The sequence below is a fragment of the Mustela erminea genome, chromosome 17 (assembly GCF_009829155.1).
Source record: "Mustela erminea isolate mMusErm1 chromosome 17, mMusErm1.Pri, whole genome shotgun sequence".
Taxonomy (NCBI): Eukaryota; Metazoa; Chordata; class Mammalia; order Carnivora; family Mustelidae; genus Mustela; species Mustela erminea.
Genome location: NC_045630.1, coordinates 44,180,861 through 44,200,943, shown reverse-complemented (window position 1 = coordinate 44,200,943; position 20,083 = coordinate 44,180,861). Strand labels below are relative to the sequence as shown.

The 20,083-nt window shown below is 52.6% G+C and overlaps 2 protein-coding genes across 11 annotated transcripts in view; one reads left to right on the top strand and one right to left on the bottom strand.

Annotated features, from left to right (window-relative positions):
• Positions 1–20,083, bottom strand: part of ATP2B4 (ATPase plasma membrane Ca2+ transporting 4) — a 93,791-nt gene that overhangs the window by 44,676 nt on the left and 29,032 nt on the right. For all 7 annotated transcript variants that reach the window (XM_032319296.1, XM_032319290.1, XM_032319293.1 and 4 more), the window contains exon 2: positions 4,298–4,937. In XM_032319296.1, the coding sequence (XP_032175187.1) occupies positions 4,298–4,490 (193 nt within the window). In that variant the 5' untranslated portion in view covers positions 4,491–4,937. The remainder of the gene's footprint in view (positions 1–4,297; positions 4,938–20,083) is intronic.
• LOC116576768 lies at positions 4,936–10,859 on the top strand. 4 transcript variants are annotated; one of them, XM_032319297.1, is made up of 3 exons: positions 5,413–5,755; positions 6,836–6,993; positions 10,227–10,859. In XM_032319297.1, exons 1-3 carry the CDS (start codon positions 5,437–5,439, stop codon positions 10,353–10,355), a joined length of 606 nt encoding a protein of 201 aa, XP_032175188.1. In that variant the 5' UTR covers positions 5,413–5,436; the 3' UTR covers positions 10,356–10,859. The 4 variants fall into 4 exon arrangements, 3 of the variants coding, with proteins under 3 accessions (XP_032175188.1, XP_032175189.1, XP_032175190.1); XM_032319298.1 differs by lacking the exon at positions 10,227–10,859 and adding an exon at positions 9,927–10,217; XM_032319299.1 differs by lacking the exon at positions 10,227–10,859 and adding an exon at positions 8,552–8,914.

Here is a 20,083-nt window from a genome sequence, read left to right as displayed (position 1 = left end):
AGCCCATCTCTGCACATCCCAGCTTGTGGAAAAAATGGATAATACTTGGTAAAACAAGCCACTGACCCAAGGCTTGGGAACAGGAATGTAAGAGATCTTAGGGTGGCAGGAAGTGTTACCTCAAATCTTGCAGTTCATGAACCAGAATCATAATTTGGGCTGGATTGTCTTAAAACAGATTCTTTCCCTTCCTGCTTTTTATTCCCCAGACAATCTCAGCTCCCCCAACCTAGCGGCTGCTCAGTGATTCTGTGAGGCAAAGATGCTTGCATCTTTTATCAGGAGCATTTGGTGAGCGGTAGCAATTACCACAGAACGAGGCCAGGCCAGAGCCTCCCCAGACAATCAGATGTACAGGCGTCACCTTCACCTTCCAAGTCCCTTCCCCTTGCTTGCAGTCCCTTTAGCTTAGGTCCCTGTCCTGGCTGCTTCCATCACACCCAGCTCTTCCCCTTCATAGCACCGTGATGGTATTTCTGAAATTGCCTTAGTTTCTGTGTATCCTCTTATCAACTCGAGGGAAGGAGGGACCGTGTCTGTCGTATCCGCCATGGGGTCCCCAGCTCCTGAATATGGCTGAAAGGGAACAGGAAGCCCTCTGGATCCCTGCCACGGCCTCCGCTCTGCAGAGAAGTCGAGGGGTACAGAGGGAAGGTGAAACGGAAGTTCCCACCAACATTCTGCTCCACTAGATCCAAATCCACAGCAACTGTCTTTAGCTTTCTGAAAGAAGCCCACAGGCAATGCTTTATTATTCAGTCAGGGCTTCCCTTGTCTGCCGTTTCCGGTCTGGGCCCAGACCTTCCTCCTGATTGTTGGCCTCGCTCCCCCTCAGGAGACATCACTCTTCCTCCGAAGAGGGCAAGAAGAGCTGAGGACCAATGTGGAGAAGTTCTATGGAGGAAGAAGGATTCATGCAACTCTTCTGTCTAGACCCAAAGAATCTCAAGAGGATTGTCTCTTCTTCCTACACACAAAGAGAGACTGAGTCTCGGGAAAATGTCGTTTTCCTTCTCCCTATGCCCCAGAGATTCCCTTTCCAGAGTCACAAAGCTTTCTCCTGCTCATGGAACCATGGAAAGCCAGTTGGGAGGCCAAAGCCTATCCCCCAGGGGGTGCAATCCAGACACTCTGCTCTTTGGGGGATGGAGAGACTGGTTGGGAGTGGGGCGAGAGAAGATAATAGAAGGAGGGGGATGAAAACATTGGAATGAAGAAAGAAACAGGCCAACTAACCACTGATGCGAAATGCTCAGATTTTCCCTACACGAAGCCCAGGCCACGCAGCTCACTCACTCAGGCCTGCCTCTGCTTTTGTCTGACAGAGCCGTGAAGGCGGAGGCCTTTAGTCACTGAGACACAAGCTCGTATCCTCTTTCATGTCTCTCCCACCCCTTCTGGTTTCCCTAACTTTCCTTCCCTTTTTTGCACACACTCTCAGCCTGGCGTCTTGTTGTTACCGGACGCTGTGGAAGCCGAGCGCCTCCCAGCATCCTCCGTCTAACCAGCCCTCGGCCCCTGAGGCAATGGCTCTTGCTCCAACTAGCCCCGCATGCTCAAGGCACATAAGCTACTATTACATTAATATTAGCACTGCGTCACAATTAGACATTTTATCAGGCCATGAAAGATAAAACAAACTTTTAAATTATCTCTGCTTCATCACAGTCTACCCAGTCATAAGAACTTAGGCAGGTCATTTAAGCCTTTGGGCCTGGGAGGGGGCATGGGGGATGCGTAGCACTAAATCCCCCTTCCCTGCCTCCACAGTTGTGTAAATCTCCAATAATAAAACCACGTCAGTGTCATAAATATTATAAACCCCAAGTTCCATTAGGCCCCTTACTAGCTATGGTGTAAAACAATCTGTCAAACCTACACAAAACCCAGTAGAAAATAAAAGGGAAGGGTCATCCTCTAGGAACCTGTCTCCCCAGATGTCACCAGGTTTCCAACTGGCAGAATTCAAGCACCAGGTGAATTTCTTTATTCTTATTCTTAGTCCGCAGGGGCCTCCCACGGGTGACAGAACTATGCAAGGCTGTCAGGCACCTCAGTGTGGTCTTCTGTGAACCGGCTGGCTTTTTATAGCATCAGCTCACTGAAGCACCCGGAAAGTGATGCTCTTTTCTCGGCCTGCCCCACTAAATAGCTCAGCATCATCTTTGTCTGGGGACTTCTGTGTCATAGCTCTTCTGTGTCTACTTTTCGATGCCTTTATTCCTCTCACACACGAGGAGGTCACTGTCGGCACTGGGGAGTAAATATTACTCAGGGAAACATTTTTTTCGGACACCCCGCATCCCTAGCTCCGGCAGCAGCCCTCTGACGAGTCTTACACTGCAACAGATCAGGATACAGATTTATGATCTAAGGAAGCAGGGGGATGGCAACAGACAACGGCACCCATGGTAGGGGTCCCGGGGTTCAGACACGGCCAGGGTCCAAAGCAGCAGAGGCGCCTGCCATCAGAAGGCATGGCTTTCAACTATAGGTCTGAAACTAGCGCTGGGAAAGAATCAAAGGGCATTAACTACATCAATGCATCCCAGGTTCCAGCTGATTTGGACACCTGAGTTTTACTTTGTGAAACAGACAGCTCAACACAAGAATCACGAATGGTGCAGGAAGGGAACAAAGGTCTCGCCTAAATTCTGACGGGTGTCCCCAAGCTCCTCCGTCTCTCAGCCAACATATCATATGAATAGCCTTTATTTAAGGCCAAAACTACTAGAGAAGTGGCAGAATAAAGAAATCTTGCTGACAAGAAGTAAGCAGTGCCCAAAGGGTAGTCATTAGAGTCTAGCCAGAAGGCAAAGAGTGAGCCTCACCAAAGCAGCTAAGCATCCGAACCACATCTCTCCGACATCAAGAGGTGAAGGGAGGAAATGGCCGCCGGCTAAGGGAGCCTTTCCAGAGAAGGTAATACATTGCGCTCCATGGGCACTCACGTTCCGGCAAATGGCTATCAGACCCATGGGCTCTGTTTTAATCTGAGACAGCCCATCTATCAAATACCCATTATAAGCTTGAACACTGCACACACATCATATGTATATGTAATCCCAATGATTAATTCCCATAACCGTACGGGCTAAGTGCTAACATCAGTTTCAAAGAAGAAAGAGACTCAGAGAGGCTAAGAAAACTGTTCAGTGATACGAACACTAGTAACTATAAGCTAAAAAATGATGGAGCTAGAGTTTGAACTCATGAGAGATAGGAAACTGAATTCTAGAAGGAAAGAGAACACGGAGGGCAGCTCTCTCTGATTGCAAAGAAAGCAAGACACGGGCAATGTACAGAAATAGACAGAAACCTCTCTCTCTCTCTAATTCTGAAGAGTCTGAATTCTAAGTCACAAAATTACAGCACTGGCCAGGGGTCAAAACTTCTTAGACTTGGCAAGAAAAATGATGTAGCCTCCAAGAAAGGCTCAGAAATAGCACACGTCAAGAGGTTAAAGGCATCTAAAGGGCAAGATCTTTGCTCTGTCTCGTGCTGCTCAGCTGTGCCCCGCCTCACTGACAGGACCAAGTAAGAACCTATAAGAGGGCGGCTATAACCATGTGTATGTAAGAAAAGAAGGTTCCTTTGGTTCTGTCTGCATTTTGAGGAGGCAAAATTTTGTGTTACCGTGGCTTATCAGGCAACTGAACTGAGGCAGAAAGCATGAAGCCAGGTTTCCCCTTCTCCTTTAAGAAGAGATTAAGAAGAATGATTGGTAAAGCACACCAGGCGGGGTTGAAAAAGTCATCAATAATTCCCCGACGTGACACAAAGTGAATAATCCAAAGATATGGTAGGTGTACCCATATACCCTATGACTTTCCACCCTATTCCTAACTGTCCACGATGGAGGGGAGTCACACTAGGTAGATGGACTCATCCATTGTTCCGGTGCCCCTTGTCCCCAGTCACACTGTACGATCAGTGTGGAGCAGAACCGTATCTTAAATTCTTTTGTAATCAGAGACCGATCCTGAATCAGAGACTTGATTGTTTGCTGATAAAAGCATCTAACACAAGCATCTCTAAAATAGAGACGAACCGTCTCCTTTCTGTACGTTGATACAGAAAAAGGAAGAAAAGCTTGATCTTCAGAGAACACCATCTCTAGGAAAGAAATGGCTCTCCACGGCCTCACCCCCCGTCGGTGCTTCAGAGACCACTTTTTTCGCAAAAGACACAGGTACACCAGGCAGGTCTCTCCCTGCCTCCTCCAGGAGCTAAGGAAGCAACGGTTTGGAACACCGGCCACCTTGCTCCGGGTCCCCGCCCCTGGTCTGGCCTTTACCTTCCACGGGGTTGGTTTTCAGTCTACTGCACAGATTCATCACCCCCCCGTAGTGGACATTGATCTGGTCAATTCCATCAGAGGAACGCAGCTCCATGAGCTTCCTCAGTTCCATTACTGTGCAGCCAAAGTCCCCTTCGTGGCTCTCAACCATTGAGTTGGCCGGCAAGGCATGTTCTGTTGGGTTCGTCATTTTGCCTGCTGTTACCAAGCCCCTCGACCAGAGAAAACGAGGAGTTTCCCTTCAACTGCTCGGGAACTTCCGCCTTTCTGCCTCACTTCTTCTTACTTCTTGCTTCTCGGGGAGCCCAGTGAGGAAATAGATGGGACTAGAGCAGCCTCTAGCCCAGATCCTTTTTTGTGTGTGAAGCTTGGCAGCGAGAGGAGGAAGAGGATGGGGGAACCGAGTGGAAGCCGGACCACGTGTCACGATGATTGGTGTCCCCAGGGAGTGACGGAAGCGCTTGTCCAGGGTAGGTAGGTTCCTAGCTTAGACCAACTTGCCCAGATGGAGGTATAAACAGGATGTGCATGTTACCATGGAGGCCACCTTAGCAACAACCAGCAACGGCAGTGGTAGAGAGGCGGCAGGAGGAGGAGGAAGAGGAGGGCTCCCTGGATACTGCTGACAACTGGATCTCTGGAATAAAGATTCAAAGACAGACAAAAACAATTAGAACGGCCACGAGGATCGGCATCTGTGACGGCAAGAGGGACTCATTCTAGCACAAGGGTTTAGGTGACAGTTGATGCTTGAGCCCAACCGGTGGCCAAGGCCCGGGCTGAGCAGACGGACTCAGGAGGGGCCCGTTCCTCCCTGGGAGGCCCCCACAGCTTGTGAACCCCCTTGTAGAGAAGTAATTTTAGATACACCCCCGTCCTGCCATCACAGTGCTCTCAAGCCAAGGGACACACATCCGGCCGTTCCAGAAACGAACAGCTCTCATGCTCTCCCTTGTCTGTCAGTTTGAGGGCCCCGCCATGAAATCCTTTGGTCTGACCTTGCCTCGAACAGGGGAGAAGAGGTCAGAAGAGGAGTCCAGACCAGAGTGACCTGGAGGGTGGCCGGCCAGTCTGCCGCCCGCACACCCTGTACCCAGCATACACAGGTACAAACCAGGAGGGTAACCTCATAGACAATGCCTGTGTCCTCTGGGGCCCCTCAGAATACCAAGCCTCTGGCCAGCCGGAAATACCACAGCCCGCCGCCGCTGCCCTCAATGGGTCAGGAACTGGGTTCGAGTCTTGGGAGTGAAGCCCCACCCCTCCAAAAAGCTTCCCCTCAGAGTAAAATGAACCGGCAGTCGGCCATATGGGGTGGAGCCTTTTTACATAAAGGGGACAGAAGGACCTCCGAGGAGCAGGAAGAGAGTTTAAGGGTACATCTGAGAGTTAAAGTTACTGCGCTGGCAGGGATAAGACAGCAACAGTTCGGCTGGAGCCCAAGGCCACAGCAAGGTCAGCACGAGAGCAGTGTGAGCCTGCAAGTGGGCGAGCACTAGATTATCTCAGACCAGCATTTCTCTCCTCAGAGAGCCAGGGGCTCCCCCTCTGACTCCGGGGAGGGGCCGAGCTACAAGCAAGTGAGGCTATAAAGGGCTGACGGTGGCAAGGCTCATCCCCGCATTGTTCTTACTTCAGAGAGTAGCTCCTGCCAGCTCTCAGGGACCCACTGTCACACATCAGCCACTTATTTGAGAGAGAGAGAGCAGAGGAGGGGCAGAGGGAGAGAGAATCTTTAGCAGACCCTGTACTCAGCGCGGAGCCCGATGTGGGGCTTGATCCCACGACCCTGAGACCATGACCCAAGCCGCAACCCGAGTCAGACGTCTAACTGATTGAGCCACCCAGGCGCCGCCACATCATTTAAATGTGAAGAGTCTCAAAAAACATGAAGGGGTATTTTTTTCCCCTTTTTAAAAAAAGATTTTATCCATTTATTTGTCAGAGAGAGAGCGAGGGTGCAAGCAGGGGGAGCGGCAGGCAGAGGGAGAGACAGATTCCTCGCCGAACAGGGAGCCTGATGTGGGACTCGATCCCAGGACCCTGGGATTATGACCTGAGCTGAAGGCAGATGCATACCCGACAGGGCCACCCAGGCGTCCCAAAGGGGCTCTTTCTAAATGTAGCACCAGAACCCGCTGACTTGAGTTCAGTTACCAGGGGGTGCCAAGGAGCTCTGCACAGCCCCTCTCTAACACACAGATGACATCCTCCCTGCCAGAAGGTGAATGGAGAAGCACAAGAACCATGAGATAAAGGCTTGCCCCTTTTACCAGTTACTTTTCCAAAAATCACATGTGGCCAAAGCTGCAGCTGATTTCCATGAATCCTGTTCCCGGCAGGTCCCAGGGGATGGAGTTGGCTACACTCCTGCTTCCCCCCTTAGTGTACCCTTTGCTGCTTCCTCTTCCCAGAGATTTTTAGAGCGACTCTGGCCGACAGAGGGCTAAGCAGGCAGGGTTTTGTTTCGTTGTTGCTATTGTTTTCCAAATATCATACTGCCTTTCTTTTTCTTCTTTCTGCCTTTCTTTTTAGATGTCCAGCAGCCTGGGGAGCAGAGGTCCAGGAGGAACGTGAGGCAGTGCGTCAGATTCCCATCATCCCGCTGGCCCAAGGATTCCAGGGGTACCACAGAATGTCCCTCCAGTTCAGCCTCCCGCCTAAGCCTGGAAGCAGTGGGAAGGGTTCTAGCCGTAAGAAACCCATCTTGACCCTTAAGTAGATCTCCTTAACCTTTCAAGAGGATGTTGAGAACCACACTGATGGAGTGCTAAACCGGAAATCAGATTTTACTTTTTTTCTATTTATTTGTTTTCTATGTTCCTTGAGAGCAAAGATTGCACTGGTCTCATCCAGGGCTTCATCCCCAGTGCATGAAGACAGCCCGCACACAGTAGGCATCCAGTTAATCTGACCTTGTTAAATAATTGGGAGCAGATTCTAAACCAGATTTACCATCTTCCCAGGCATCCTCTGGGCAAGTCTCTTGTCCTTCTTAAGGCTCCTCCTGCCTTTGCCTGGGGGTTTGGGGGGGGAATGAGCCCTACCTCTTCATGCCATCCTCAGAAAGTGATCAAGGACAGCAAATGAGAGCTAGAACTAGTGCTGGAAGGCTTAGATGAAAGATGCCCAGCGTCCGGCATGTCTGCTCTCAAGTGCTGGGAGAAGGCTTACTTTGATCCTAATGAACTTCTGGAATCTAGCCCTTTAAGCAGAAGGCCAATAAGCTCCTTGCGCCCCTCCATCTTTCCTTGCCGGAGGGAACTCCCAACCCTCAAAAAGAATGGAAAATTCCAAGCAGCTTCATCAGCAATAACCATTAGCTAGGGTATAACCACTGGCAATACCACTAGGCCAGGCAGCCTAGATTTCTAGAAAGGGCCAAGTCTGAGTCAGAATTCCTTACTTTGACCCTCTCAAAGAGGGTCAAAGAGGAGACATTTTTCACTCACTTGGGCAACCAGTGAGAAGAGGACACTTCAGACACGAACATATGGGGCGTGTGGTTTGTGGGAACAAGGTTTGTTGCTTCAGGTTAGCTCTAGAAACACTCACAGAGGAAGGGCAAGCACTAGAGTCAAGGCAGGCGGTGTCAGCTGGGGCCCTGGTTTAAGGTGGGATCTCTAGGAAAGTTCTTCTGGAATTTGGAGGCGTTGCGGGGACCCATGCTTCTCTCTGAGCTCTTAGAATGTGAGCTCTCTGCAACTGCCGAGCCTGCCTGGCCCCTGTCCTTATTAGGCAACTGGCAAAGAATCATATGTAAGCGCTCACACCGCCTCAGCCTTGGCCTCAGCCTCAGACTCAACGCTCAGACGCCTGGGAGGTACCACCTCTCATCAGGTCAGGATTAGTCATTTAGCTTGGGGCATTCTGGGTAAGGTATGTTCTCACTCCCGGTTTCTAACATTGTGCCTGCTTAAAGGTTGATAGCATGGGAGAGCAAACCCTCTCCCATTGCCTCCTTCAGGGGCAAGTGATCATATTCCTTTACATGATCACTGAATCATCTCAATGTCTGTCTTCCTAAAGTCCTATAACATCTGCTCTACAATTGGGATGACCTGTGAAAGTGCGGTCATGTATCAGTTCTAGGGAGGACAGCTAGGAGCTCCCCCCTCCCGCCACTCCCTTACAGATGAGGACACTGAAGTCCAAAAAAATAAATAAGTGATTTAGTCTTTGGCAAGTCAGCATCCTTGGCTGCCTGGCGCTCTTTTTGTGACACCTTACTCCTTCCCTCCTCACTTTCAGACAAACATCTAAGAGGTCCTTTAAAATGCAGCATCTCTGGAGTACAGAAAAGATCCATTTCCACTTAGAGGAAATGCGGCCTCTTCCTTCCAGTTCTGGTTGGGAATCAACTACATTTCCATTACAGGGGCCAAAAGAGACCCTCTCCCTCTCCCATAGGCACCTGAGAATTAAACTGCCCCCCACTTCCCGGAAAGTGATAAGCCTCAGGCCTCCTGGGCTTGCTCCAGAGCTCCAAAACGGAGCTGCCAGAGGCAAGAACCGCATGCCCTGAGCCACCAAACCATAAACAATAGTCAGACACTCTGTTTCCTCCAATTTTGTCCAAGGAATCCCTTATTCTTGGAAGCTTTCCCAGCGCTAAGGAAGAGGTACAGCCCCAGACTACGAGGAGAAAGGGTAGCTCCGTGTAGGGGATAGAGTGGGGTCTTTTGAGGATCCAAAAAAAAGCCACCGCCACCCCCCCCCAATCTCCTCTGCCAAAGGCTCCTATTGAATCTGGCCCGATGCATGGGAAATGAAGTATGAATGGAAACGGGAGAAAGGAAACAGGAGGGGCCAGGAGCTGGAGAATCAGGCTGGCTCCGCTCTGCAGCTGGACCTGCCTGGAATAGTTAAAGGCGGCCCTCAACACTGGCCTCCAGGCTGCAAGGAGGGAAGACTTGTTGTGGGCTGGGGCAGGGAGGGGAGGGGAGGCCAGCAGTCCCACCTTAGATAGCACCAAACTGAAACATGAAACCTGTGCCAGCACCCCCCTCCCATACCCTGTTCCCTTCTCTCTGGTCCGGAGGCTCCCTTTCCCAAGTGAGGCTCTGTTTTCCTCCCTATTTGCAGGAACAGGGAGGCAATGGGGTCAGGGGTTGGACAGGAGGGAAATAACAGTACTGGAGAACCTACAACGAGCCGGGCACCACAGCAGGCACCTTGTGTGGGAACGAGAGAGGTCAGAGGCGTGGGCGTGTGCGTGTGTGTTATATGGGGCCTGGCAGAGCGGCCGACGCGGAGTGGTTGGTCTGTGCACAGCAGCTCTTACCATCACTACGCATACTGTTTCTTGAACCCTCACCCGCAGCCCCGCAGGGAGGGCGCTGCCGTTTTGTGGCAGGGAAACAGAGCTTCAGAAAGCCAGGGTTAGTGCCCCAGGCTGAATCCAAGCCACCTTGCCCCAAGGACAAGGACCATCCTGTGACACAAAAGAAAAAAAAAGCAATGGCTTTACCTCGGAAAGCCTGCTGAGAAGGTCCACATAAAGCTTTCCATGCCTTGCCCAAGAGCCAGCCCTAAAGGCTCTCAAACAGGGCAGGGGACCACCTCCTCTGTGGTGATTGGAGACACGGAGACCCTGGTCTAGCCTCTCTCTCTCCCCTGTCTCCAGCAGGGGCATTGCCTGGGCCACCGCCTCCCGTTTCCGAAGCTTTACTTTGCCCTTCGGGCCCTCCCAGGCTTCTGAGAGGGCCATGCCCTGTCAAGAAATCCGGCAAGTGCTTGACCACAGCGGGCTGCCTGGCGTGAAGCTTTCCTGGCCGGCCCTTCTCTCTGAAGGTCTAAACCCCCCACACAGGCTTCTCTGCTCCCTCCTCTTTACAGGCCCCTCATTTCCATGACTCTAGTTCTTGCCATTCAGGTCTGGCAGCCCATCCCCAGCACGGTCCCAGGCTCTTCCTTCCCTCCCCAGGCCTGCCCTGCCCTGTGGCTCCTCCAATGCCTGCTGCCCTGCAGAAGCATATCTGAGCACACGCCCTCCTTCAGTCTTCGGAGAACCTTTGGAGGCATGGGGGAAGAAGGTCAGAGGCAGAGAACATAGGCTAAAGTCTGGGTGGTGGGCATCACCCCCATCAGAATGCCCAAGAACCATGTCCATGCCAAGAAGCCAAGTGAGGGCCAGGGCATCAAAACCAGGCTTCCGTACTGACCACAGGATGGCACGATGTGGCCTGTGGTCTAGGCCCTACAACCCCATGCTAGTTCTCAGCCAGTTCCTAGGACCTGGGTTCTAGAGGATTCTCCCTTCCTGAAGAGAGAACCTCACCTCCTGGTTAGAAGGCAGCACCCACGAGGCTGGCTCACTGACCCCTCTCCTCCCCGTCTGCCACGCTGAGCAAGCCTTCAGTCCCACGGCAGAAATGGAGTGCGAGAATCAAAGCCATCTTTCTGGAGAAAAAGGGTCACCGTCCACCCCTGAGCCTTAGGGATCCAGAATTCTTCCTTCTTCTCCAGAGTCAGCTGGTACTTCTAAGTCAAAACTATGTCCATGCACACTCTGGCCCCATCCTGTACTCCAGGGCGTGTCTTCCAAAAAAAAAAACGATCATGCAAGTTCAGCCGGGGGTGTGTTTGTGTGTGTGTGTGTGTGTAAGGGTGTTCACTGGAACATTACTGCTGGTCAAGGCAACCTGAGATTGCCCGTCCAGGCATGGGCGGGCAGAATCTGTGCTCTAGATAACAGGGGCTATTAGGCAAGAGTTAGAAACACAGATCAGATGTACACACAGTAATGCGGGTGATCTCAGAAACAGCGCTGGGGTGGGGCAGGGCACTTTGATGGCGTCTATGCAAATTAAAAACACACACTCTAAAGGGATGCTATCCATTTTAAGGGATGTATTTAAACAAAAAGATACATATGAGGCCATGAGAATGCTGCTCATGGGCGGAGAAGGGGACAGATGTGGGATGTGGGGTACCAGTGAGCGTGCAGAGGGCCTCGCGTGGCCCAGTGATAAGAGGGGCCATGAACCAATGGTATGGTCATCCTCCTACTCTGCACTTGAGATCTGAACAAATAAAAACAAAACCTACCATGATCCTGAAAACTTGCAATCCTAGAAGGGCTGTACTGTAAAAAATATGCCATGGCGAAGAGGACCGAACTTAACGGCTTCAAGGGGCAGGGAGAGGGAGGGCCCATCGAAAGCTCAAACTCTCTCTACACAGTGATACCAAGAATTGACCCGAGGTTGGTAGCCTGTCCCTAATCATTTGGCTTGCTGAGATTCAGCTCCCGTCAGAGACCCAGAAACCATCGAGATGAAGACAGGAAGCTTCGAGGCATGGGTCGGGACGCTAGAGCAGAGTGTGCCTGAGAGGGCAGTGTCCCCCTCTAGCTTTATCCTAAAATAGCATCAATCCATCAAGATGAAAAAGGGCAGCCCTTCAGGCCCAGAGCCACGGGGAATGTGCCCTCTTCCACAGAATCTGAGTCAATTTGGCTTGGGTCACTCCTGTGACCCCAGGGGTGCAGGGAAATGTTCACAGCAAGCTAGAGCTTAAGGTGCAGGATGGAACCGTAACAATGACCATTTCCTTCAGCTGCTTAAGGAGGACAAGAGCCCATTTCAGGAGGGAGGGACAGGGCCTCGCGGAAGGTCTGCTGTTTAACGAAAAGGGCGCCGACAGCCTCTCCCAGTCCCTCCCACCTGTTCACGGAGATGCTCAGGATACAGGTTTGCAAGGCTGTCTGCTTCTCACACCCAGGTGGGGAGCAGCTCCTCAGAACTGGGGCGGGACATAGACCTTGGGCAGTGACATGCAAATGTCCATTATGTATGTTCTCTTGGACAACATACGTGGCCTTTCTTGGGGCTGCTTTCTGTGGTTTTTCCACATTTTGGTTCCAAGGGAACAAAGGGGCTTTTTAGCAGCGGGATTGGATCTTGGGTTATTTTTAGAAACCAATTTCAGCAGAGTCATGCCAGGCTGGTGGAAAGGAAGAGGAGGGTCGATCTCCCTTGGCTCTTGGAGCAGGATCTTGTAGCTCCTAGGCTCAGGTGCTGGTGGAGTCCTCGGGGCAGTGGGGGAGAGGTGGGAGCCCCTGGCCTGGGACTGAGAAGGCACAGCTCATCCCGCAGGAGGGGGTGCTGCCGGCCGCGGCTCTGTCCCCAGAGCTCAGCAGCCGAGGAAGCCAAGGACTATTTCTGAGTGACCCAGACGGCCGTCAGGGTACCGCACACTGGACTTTATGCCTGGGGGACAGGCCCATCACACCCCTCCCTTCCATGACAGTCTCCCCTGAACAGAGCACAGAGAACCTCCCCCCTGCCCCCAGGCCTCCTCTCAGCCCACCCATTTCCTGCAAGTCCCAGGCAGAAGAGCAAGGACTCCACTTGGAGACGATGGTGGGCATCAGGAAAGGGGGCTGCCCTGGCAGCCGGCCTCAGAGTCATGGTTGTGGAGCTCAGGTGAGCATCAGAACCTCTGGGAGGGCTGAGTACAACCTATGCGTGGTGTGGGCCCTGCTGCTGCCACCAGACTTTCTGATTTGGTGGTGTGAGGGCAGGCCTGGGAATACGCATTTCTAACACGCTCCCTAACAAGGGTGCTGCTGCTGCCCGTCTGGGGCCCACAGCAGAGGACACGGCAGAGGAGACAGAGCATCTCTGCAAACAACACCTCCCATAACACCAGGGAGTGCCCTTCGCAGGTGTCCAAGTGGGGGCCTGGTTCGGACGGGGTTCTCGGACCTAGGCTGATGGCAGAGGCCCGGGAGGAGATCTTGTCACAAACCCCCTCCTGCTCCTCCTTCTCCCAGAGCACCAGTCTCTCCTTCCAGTCATCTCAGGGCTCCCCCTTTCCCAGACAGACCACGATCCTCCCTTGGAAAGCCCCTCTCCTGTGAGTCCTTGAGAAAATGGGACTCCAGAGGACCTCCAGGGACTTGGAACAGGAGATAAGGCTTATCGGGAAAGTCAAAACAAGCTACCCCGTGAGCTTCAGAGAACACCCAGGCCTCTCCTAGGTTCAGGTGGAGCTAAGCCCCCCTGCACCCCTGTTTCCTACAGCCCACAGCAGGAGATGGGAGACAGAGTGGGCCGCATGCAGGTGATGGGAAATGTGGAAACCCAAGATGACCAACACTCGTCTTTGGGAGCTTTGGGCTCCCCCAGTGTTCCTGCCACTGGCCCATCTGGACCCCAGGCTGCCCTCCCCGCCACCCCCCACCCCCGTATCCCCTGGGTGGGGCGGGTGCGGGCGGCTGCCCACAGCTCTGAGGCCCAGGCTGGGGGTGCGGCTGGGGGAGAAGCAGCTGTTTCCCTGTCGGGGTGACAGGCTGCTATAAACACGCGCTCCAGGTTGCTATGGCAAAGCGAGTGTGCAGCCTGGCTACGGTGAAGCTATTTATGTGCCTGTAATGGCAGAGTGGTCTGTTTTTTATTATTTTACTTTTAAAGCTTTCCTTTCCCAACCCCCCCTAATACAGCTTAAAAAAAAAAAAAGAAAAAAGAAAAAAAAAAAGAACCACCGAAACTTTCTCAGGAACCAAAAGAGGGTAGCTGGGGAACAGAGTTTAGGACTTGGTCCTGGAAAGGGAAGCTGATGTAAAGAATATGGTCCATTCCTTTCAGGCAGGGAATGTGCGTCTTCTTGCTCCTACCAGCCTATGCCTCACCTCCTCAAGGAGGAAGGCCAAACTCCGTGCCCCTTCTCCTCTGCGCCACTTACGATATGAAAAGGAGACACAGCCCCTCTGTCTTCTATCTTCCTGTCAAAGGCAAGCTCCAGCCAGCAGCTTTCCTCACACCCACCTCTTGCCGCCCCCCAACCCCCACCGTCAGCACCCATTGGCTACCAATGTCATCAGGGTGCTTTCCACCAAGAGTCAGGGGGAGAGAGCCCCAGAGCACCCCTGTGGCTGGAGGTCTGCCAGGACTGACCTCTAGAGGTGCCTCGGCAAGGACATGTGTTTCTCCACTTACACAGAGAACTTCCATCCAATGCTCACCCTTCAGGGAGCTCTGGGGTGAAGGGGTGTCCTGCACAAGACGGGAGGTTTGAGTCAGGGTGGCGAGGACTCCTAGCTGGTGCCACAGAGTTGGCACTCAAGGTTCAGAGCTGAAGGAGGACCACAAGTGAGACTGATTCCTCCTCAGACACACACACACGAAGGACCAGGCACATGGGAAAGGTTTTGGGCAGAGAAGGAAGGGAGTGATCAGAGAGTAGCCATGGGCGGGAGGCACTGTGGCCTTCTGCCCTCTCCACTTGTCCGACCCAAAAGAAAGTAACAAATAAAAAAGAAATGGGCTGTGGGTCATAGGCAGCTCAAGAAGGGCAAGAGAGTGGAGGGAACTAATCCATGTGGTAATCACACGCACACACATGCACACACATACCCCTAAGCCAAGAGTGTGTACCCACTTGGTCAAACATGCTGTAGGCTGACCATCACTAAATGACATCTAAATAAGAGAGAATCGCCTTCCAGAAACAGCGGGGGGGAATACAAAAGATGCCACAGATTTTATCATCCCTCTTTCTCCCCCTTATTCCAGCTCCTTTTGGATTTGGCATATCCTTCAGAGGAGAAAAAAAACACAAACCACCCCACTGCTGATGGGCATGTTAATCAGATAAAGTTAGGGCGGTATTAAGAAGAGAAAATCCCATAAACTGTTCCAATTCCTTCCATCTCAGATTATAACTGAGTGTTTCCAGATGCCACTGTAACTCTGAAAGGATATTGAGGAAAACAACTCCATGAGGAGGAGGAGAGAGGGGAGAGGGCAGGAGAAGGGAGAAGCATGCTCGGCTGCCCCAGGAGAGCTCAAAGTCCTGACAGCCCTGGTTCGCTGACCAAGTCTTGCTGGGAAAATCAGAACTTGGAACAGAATCAGTCATGGCAGCACCTTGGGGTCAAAAGAGCAGAGCAGTCACGGTTTTTAAGCCTGTCAAACCGACTGTCATCAACGTCCCATTGTTCCTGTAGGGTAAGAAGGGAGGAGGGAGGAAGGGAGGAAAGGGTCCAGTATGGGGCACTGTCCCCGAGAGTTGAGAGGAGTCTAATGGTGTCCCAGATCCCAGTGGTTCTATTCCTAAATCTCAGCGTATGGATTCAAGCTGAGTGGCCACTACTTAGGGATACATAAGAAGACAAAGAGAAGCAGACACGTCTCAGAACCCCCAAGGTAGAGGAAGCTTCCAAATACCACGGGGCTAGAAAGAACATCTATTCCAAAAAGCCCAGATCCGCGGTGACAGACACAGAGCCCATTGTTGAGAGACAGAGAGGGCCAGCGAAGCGGTGGCTCAGCTCCAGCCGGTCATTGCTGATGGAAGAGGCAAGAAAGTGGAAAGTTCTGTGTCTTACTCTTCCAAATAAGCAGAAAGGTGGTCTCACCTCTCCATCCCAGCCCCCGTGCCAGGGCCTGACCTCACGCGGACTTAATGAGCGAACCAAGCTTCTCTGCTCCAGTTCGCTTCCATTTCCCAGCGAACGAGAAGTGTGGAAGTCCCAGAAGGGGACCCAAACTCCAGGGAGAATCGGTTACCTGTGAGAGTTCCAAGAACTACTCCTTCCCCACTCGCCCCACTCTCCCTCCTCCCTCTCGGGATCCCGAGAGACTGGCTGGACTGGCGCCTCGCTCGTTCTCCAGGACACAGTCCCAGGGATCTCTGGGTGCAGGCAGAGGCAGACCACCCGTCGCTGCAGAAATCACCCCCTCTCAGGGGAGAGGCAGAGGTAAACATCAAGAATTGAAGTTCTCCCAACACGCCTTCGATTCTCGACTCCCACACACAGCATTTTAAACACCACTGCAGAACCTCCAAGGAAAAGCCCAGGAGAACGATGGGCATGGTGGCAGCGGAGACGCCTGTAGGAAGTGGCAAAATAGGATTCTTTCTGGATTATTTCTGAAGCACTGTGCTGCCAGAAATCATTGGAAAAATACCTAGCACCAGACTCTTTCGATCTCATTTTTCTCCCTATACCTCAGTCCCAAGCTTCTCACTTTATTTTTTTCTATGTACATAGATCACTTTCCTCCTCTCTCGCCCTCTCCCAGTCTACCAGTCAGTCTCTCCCTCCTTCCCTCTCTCTCTCCCTCTCTATCTCTCCCACCCAGCTCCCCCCACCCTGTCTATCTCAATCTCAAAATCTCTCATTCTCCTCCCGACATCTTCAGCAGCAGCCCAGTTGGATGGAATTCCATTCTCCTTATGTAGTAGTTTCTGGAACCGATCAACCCTGCCCGGCGCACATTGGCACGAGGAGCGGAAGGGGCATGGGCACGCTGAGAAGCAGGTGGGCTATCACCGTGAGCATTAACATAGCACGAATCCATGCCCCTGGGGTCATGGATAATGGACCAAGGGCACACAGCGTGAAGTCTGTGAGGCTACCTACATCCCACCCCCCCCCACCCACACACAGGCTTCTGGAGCTTGCCTGGCTAAGCCAAAGGCATGCATCTAACTGTGCTTGAAGTACAGGCAAGTAAGTGGCTACCACCAAGGTCCCAGAAGTGGGGAGCCCTAAAGAGATGGGGACGAGGAAGGATACGGGACCACTGCATGGATTATAAACTAAAATCGGGATTGAGTATGCTCGGCCAGGTTCTCAACCTGGCATAAAGAAGGGGCCTGATGGAGGAAGGGGCTGGGAGCCTCGACAGACTGAAAGGCACCAGGGGGCACATTCTGACTCTGGCTCCTCTCAACGTGTCCACAGAGGTGGAAAAGTCAAGAACTGCACGGAATAAGCTGGTCCTGTCCCACCACAAGCTGCAGGATAATTCCAGTCTCCCACTTAATTTTCACTCGAGCCTGTAACACATGCGTGGGGAACAGACAGATGGCGGCTGGATCCAGCTCCCAGGAAAGACAGGGCCGCCTTCTGTCCCAGCACTGTGTGAGGATTCACGGACCGTGACCCAGCCGAGCCAGACCTCTGCAGGGGTCTTTTGGTATCAGCCTAATGCTGGCTTCTGCGAAAGTCTGTGGGGGCACTCTTTCCCCATGTCCCCGGGCTCACATGCTCTGGCCAGCTGTTCCAAATCAGTAAGCTCTCCATCACCGGAGAACAACCCCCTTCAGTTGAGGGGAGGGGTCAGTGCTCTCCCTTCAGGGTCTCAGCCGCTGAACCCTCCCTCTGCCAGCAGCCAAGTCCAAGGAGAAGCTGAGGACACGCAGCCCCACTCCCTGCCCCACCCCCCTCCTCCAGGCAGCGCAAGAAAGAGGACTCCTCCACGAGGGAAGTCCCAGAGCAGCGAGGCCTGGAAACTTTGCCGTCTAAGGCTGTGGAATTCTCCTACTGGGCTCCTGCAGTTAATCACTGTGGCTCCCTGGATGCCCGATTTGGGCTTTAAAAGGTAGCACCAGAGCAAGAAGGACAAACATGCTGAGGAGAAGAAAAAGAAAAAAAAAACAACAGTTGGTGGAAGCGAACAGATAGCTGCCCCCACCGCCAGTCTTCTAATGGAATACATGTGAGGAGGGCAGGAGAAGAAAAGAGCAGAAGAAAAAGCAGCACAGACCACACTCCAGAATGTTCTTCAGGGCTCCCAGCTAACGTCGCCAGACCCTACAGAAGACGTCACTGCCACTGCTGACCTGCCTGTGAAAAGACCGTCTAGGGGCTGGTTTGTTGGAAACTTTCTCCCCTTAGCAGGTCTGAAAGATCAGAGGCTCTTGTCCCCCTTTGGAAAAAGGAGCCAGAGAGCTCACAGCTGCGAGTGCGAGGCTTTGGGACATTAACTTCCAAGATGGTGGAAATGGTCTCTGAGGCCAGGTTGCCATGGTTTCCAAGAGAACAAACAGAGGTTTGGATCTAAAGAGGGCTACAAGGGTGAACTGCCTTTTCTTCCTGTGGGAATAGTTTCAAGAGCCAAGACAAGAGGGGGATATGGTAAAATGCTGAGGTTACAGAAGGTTCTAGGGGAAAGAAAACGGACAGCCTTGACAGCTCCCATTCTTTCCCGGGAAGGCTAGGGTGGAAGGCCCCATTAATAGAACAACAAGGTACTTACTTCTCAGGGGCTGAGAAAAAACCTAGGAAATAAATAGGAAGACAAGCAACCACACTCTCAAAAAAGGCCCAGCCAACCAAACCTAGGAGGCAAGGCTGAGCTGCTTTGGGAAAGGCAAGGACCTCCAAAGACTGAGTTTTTCTTGCAAGCAGGGCAGGGAGATGACCATCCCCAGAAGTGATGTGGAGAGATGCTGATCCCCAGAATTGAAGCCCATCCCACTACCCACCCTTAATGCCCCACCTTCCCAGGCCCCCCGTCAGGACTCTTTCACTCTCTTTCCAAAGGAGCCAGATGCGGCAGAGCCCTGGCCGGTGCCAAAAATGCTACTATGTCCTCCTAGCAGAAGCAGTCTGGGCAACAGGGCCACCTGACCCAGGACTGCCCTTTCAGACTCACGGGCAGCGATCTGCATCATAGAAGAACCCCTTGGCAGTCTCCTCCAGAGCTGGTGCCAGCTCAGCTCACACTGGGGAGACGGGAAGGAGTTAGAGCTGCTCTGGCCTCTGCCACACCCGGATGCAGCGACTACGGCAGCTCCGCAGGTGAGGGACCACGCATGCTCTGCTGCCCTCTCCAAGCCGAGCAGGGCCCGGCGTCGACTGACCACATGCTAGGAGGCGGGCCAGACCTAGTCCCAATTTCATCCCTGGCAACTGCACTAGCCAGAAAGTTCCTGGTCTTTTCGGGGATCAGACCCTCTGCTTTTCCTACCCACTATATCAGACATCTCACGGAATTCCAGAATCACAGTCATGAAGGGAACTTCAAAGAAAATATAATACAATTCCCCTTGTTTTATAGCAAAGCACTGACAAGTCCAACACAGTGCTGGGCATTGGGACAAAAAGGCTACGTAATCTACCGGAAAAGCAGAATATAGGCAGAGGCTGAGGAGGCAAAGAAATCCGTGATCGGGTGTCAAATGAAGGGTGCAGATCTCTCCTCTACCTGCTCCCCCGTGTGTGTCCAACATCCCCAGACTCTGCCCCACAGGATGGCTTGCAGCCATCCAGCTGCTGCTGGGGAGATTTCTTAGGGCTTTCCAGCCATGCAGAGTGTGCCCTGAACATGGGTACCGGGGAAGGAGGTGGTTGGGAGTGAAGGACAGGTCACCGGACAGGTCATGTGCCCATGGGCTGTAGTCATCTGAAGGGGCATCTTTTGAACATCTCTACAGAGTTGCCTTAGGCTCGTAGCTGCTCTTAGCTGTCAACCTGGTGTGTGGCCTTGGGTCCCTAGCCCTAAGAAATATCTAAGGAAGAAAACCGGAAGTGCATCCAGTTTGACCAGGGGACGCACCGGAAGGGATGATGTGCCAAGGCAACCAGCGCCATGGCCCCGGTCCCTCCGGAAGCTCTACCTGCAGGCCTCAGTGGCCCATCGTTGGCCAGACTTCTGCCCCTCTCAGCTCACGGGCTTCCCCATACCAGCTCTTCCCAAGCCATTGGGCTTGCCTTTCCCACCCCCCGCTCACCTTCCTCCAAATCCATTCTTCCCAGCCCTTAGAATCCTCAGCTGAAAACCGAGAATAATGAGAATAACCTACCTTAGATGAAAGCTGAGAGGACTGTCACTTCCTTCGTGTACAAAGGCCCAAGGCCCTTGCACTGAAAGGCTATTGAGCCACGAAAGCCAAGCCAGGAGGCTGTGTCTCGGTCAGAGGCTCCCAGCGCCTCTGGCCACCTTGCTCCTATGCTTCCCAGTCCTGGATCTGGGTCACGGACTCTAGGTACCAGGAAGTCATTGGTACTCCCCATTCACGGACTTCTCCAGAATTTCCAACTTT

Bases quoted from the DNA above. Each gene is read 5' to 3' on its own strand.
- LOC116576768 (XM_032319297.1), top strand. From the start codon at position 5,437: ATGCCTGTGTCCTCTGGGGCCCCTCAGAATACCAAGCCTCTGGCCAGC. The intron at 5,756-6,835 runs GTCAGCACGAGA...CTTTCTTTTTAG, and splicing joins GAGCCCAAGGCCACAGCAAG to ATGTCCAGCAGCCTGGGGAG. The intron at 6,994-10,226 runs GTAAGAAACCCA...TTCCCTCCCCAG, and splicing joins CAGTGGGAAGGGTTCTAGCC to GCCTGCCCTGCCCTGTGGCT.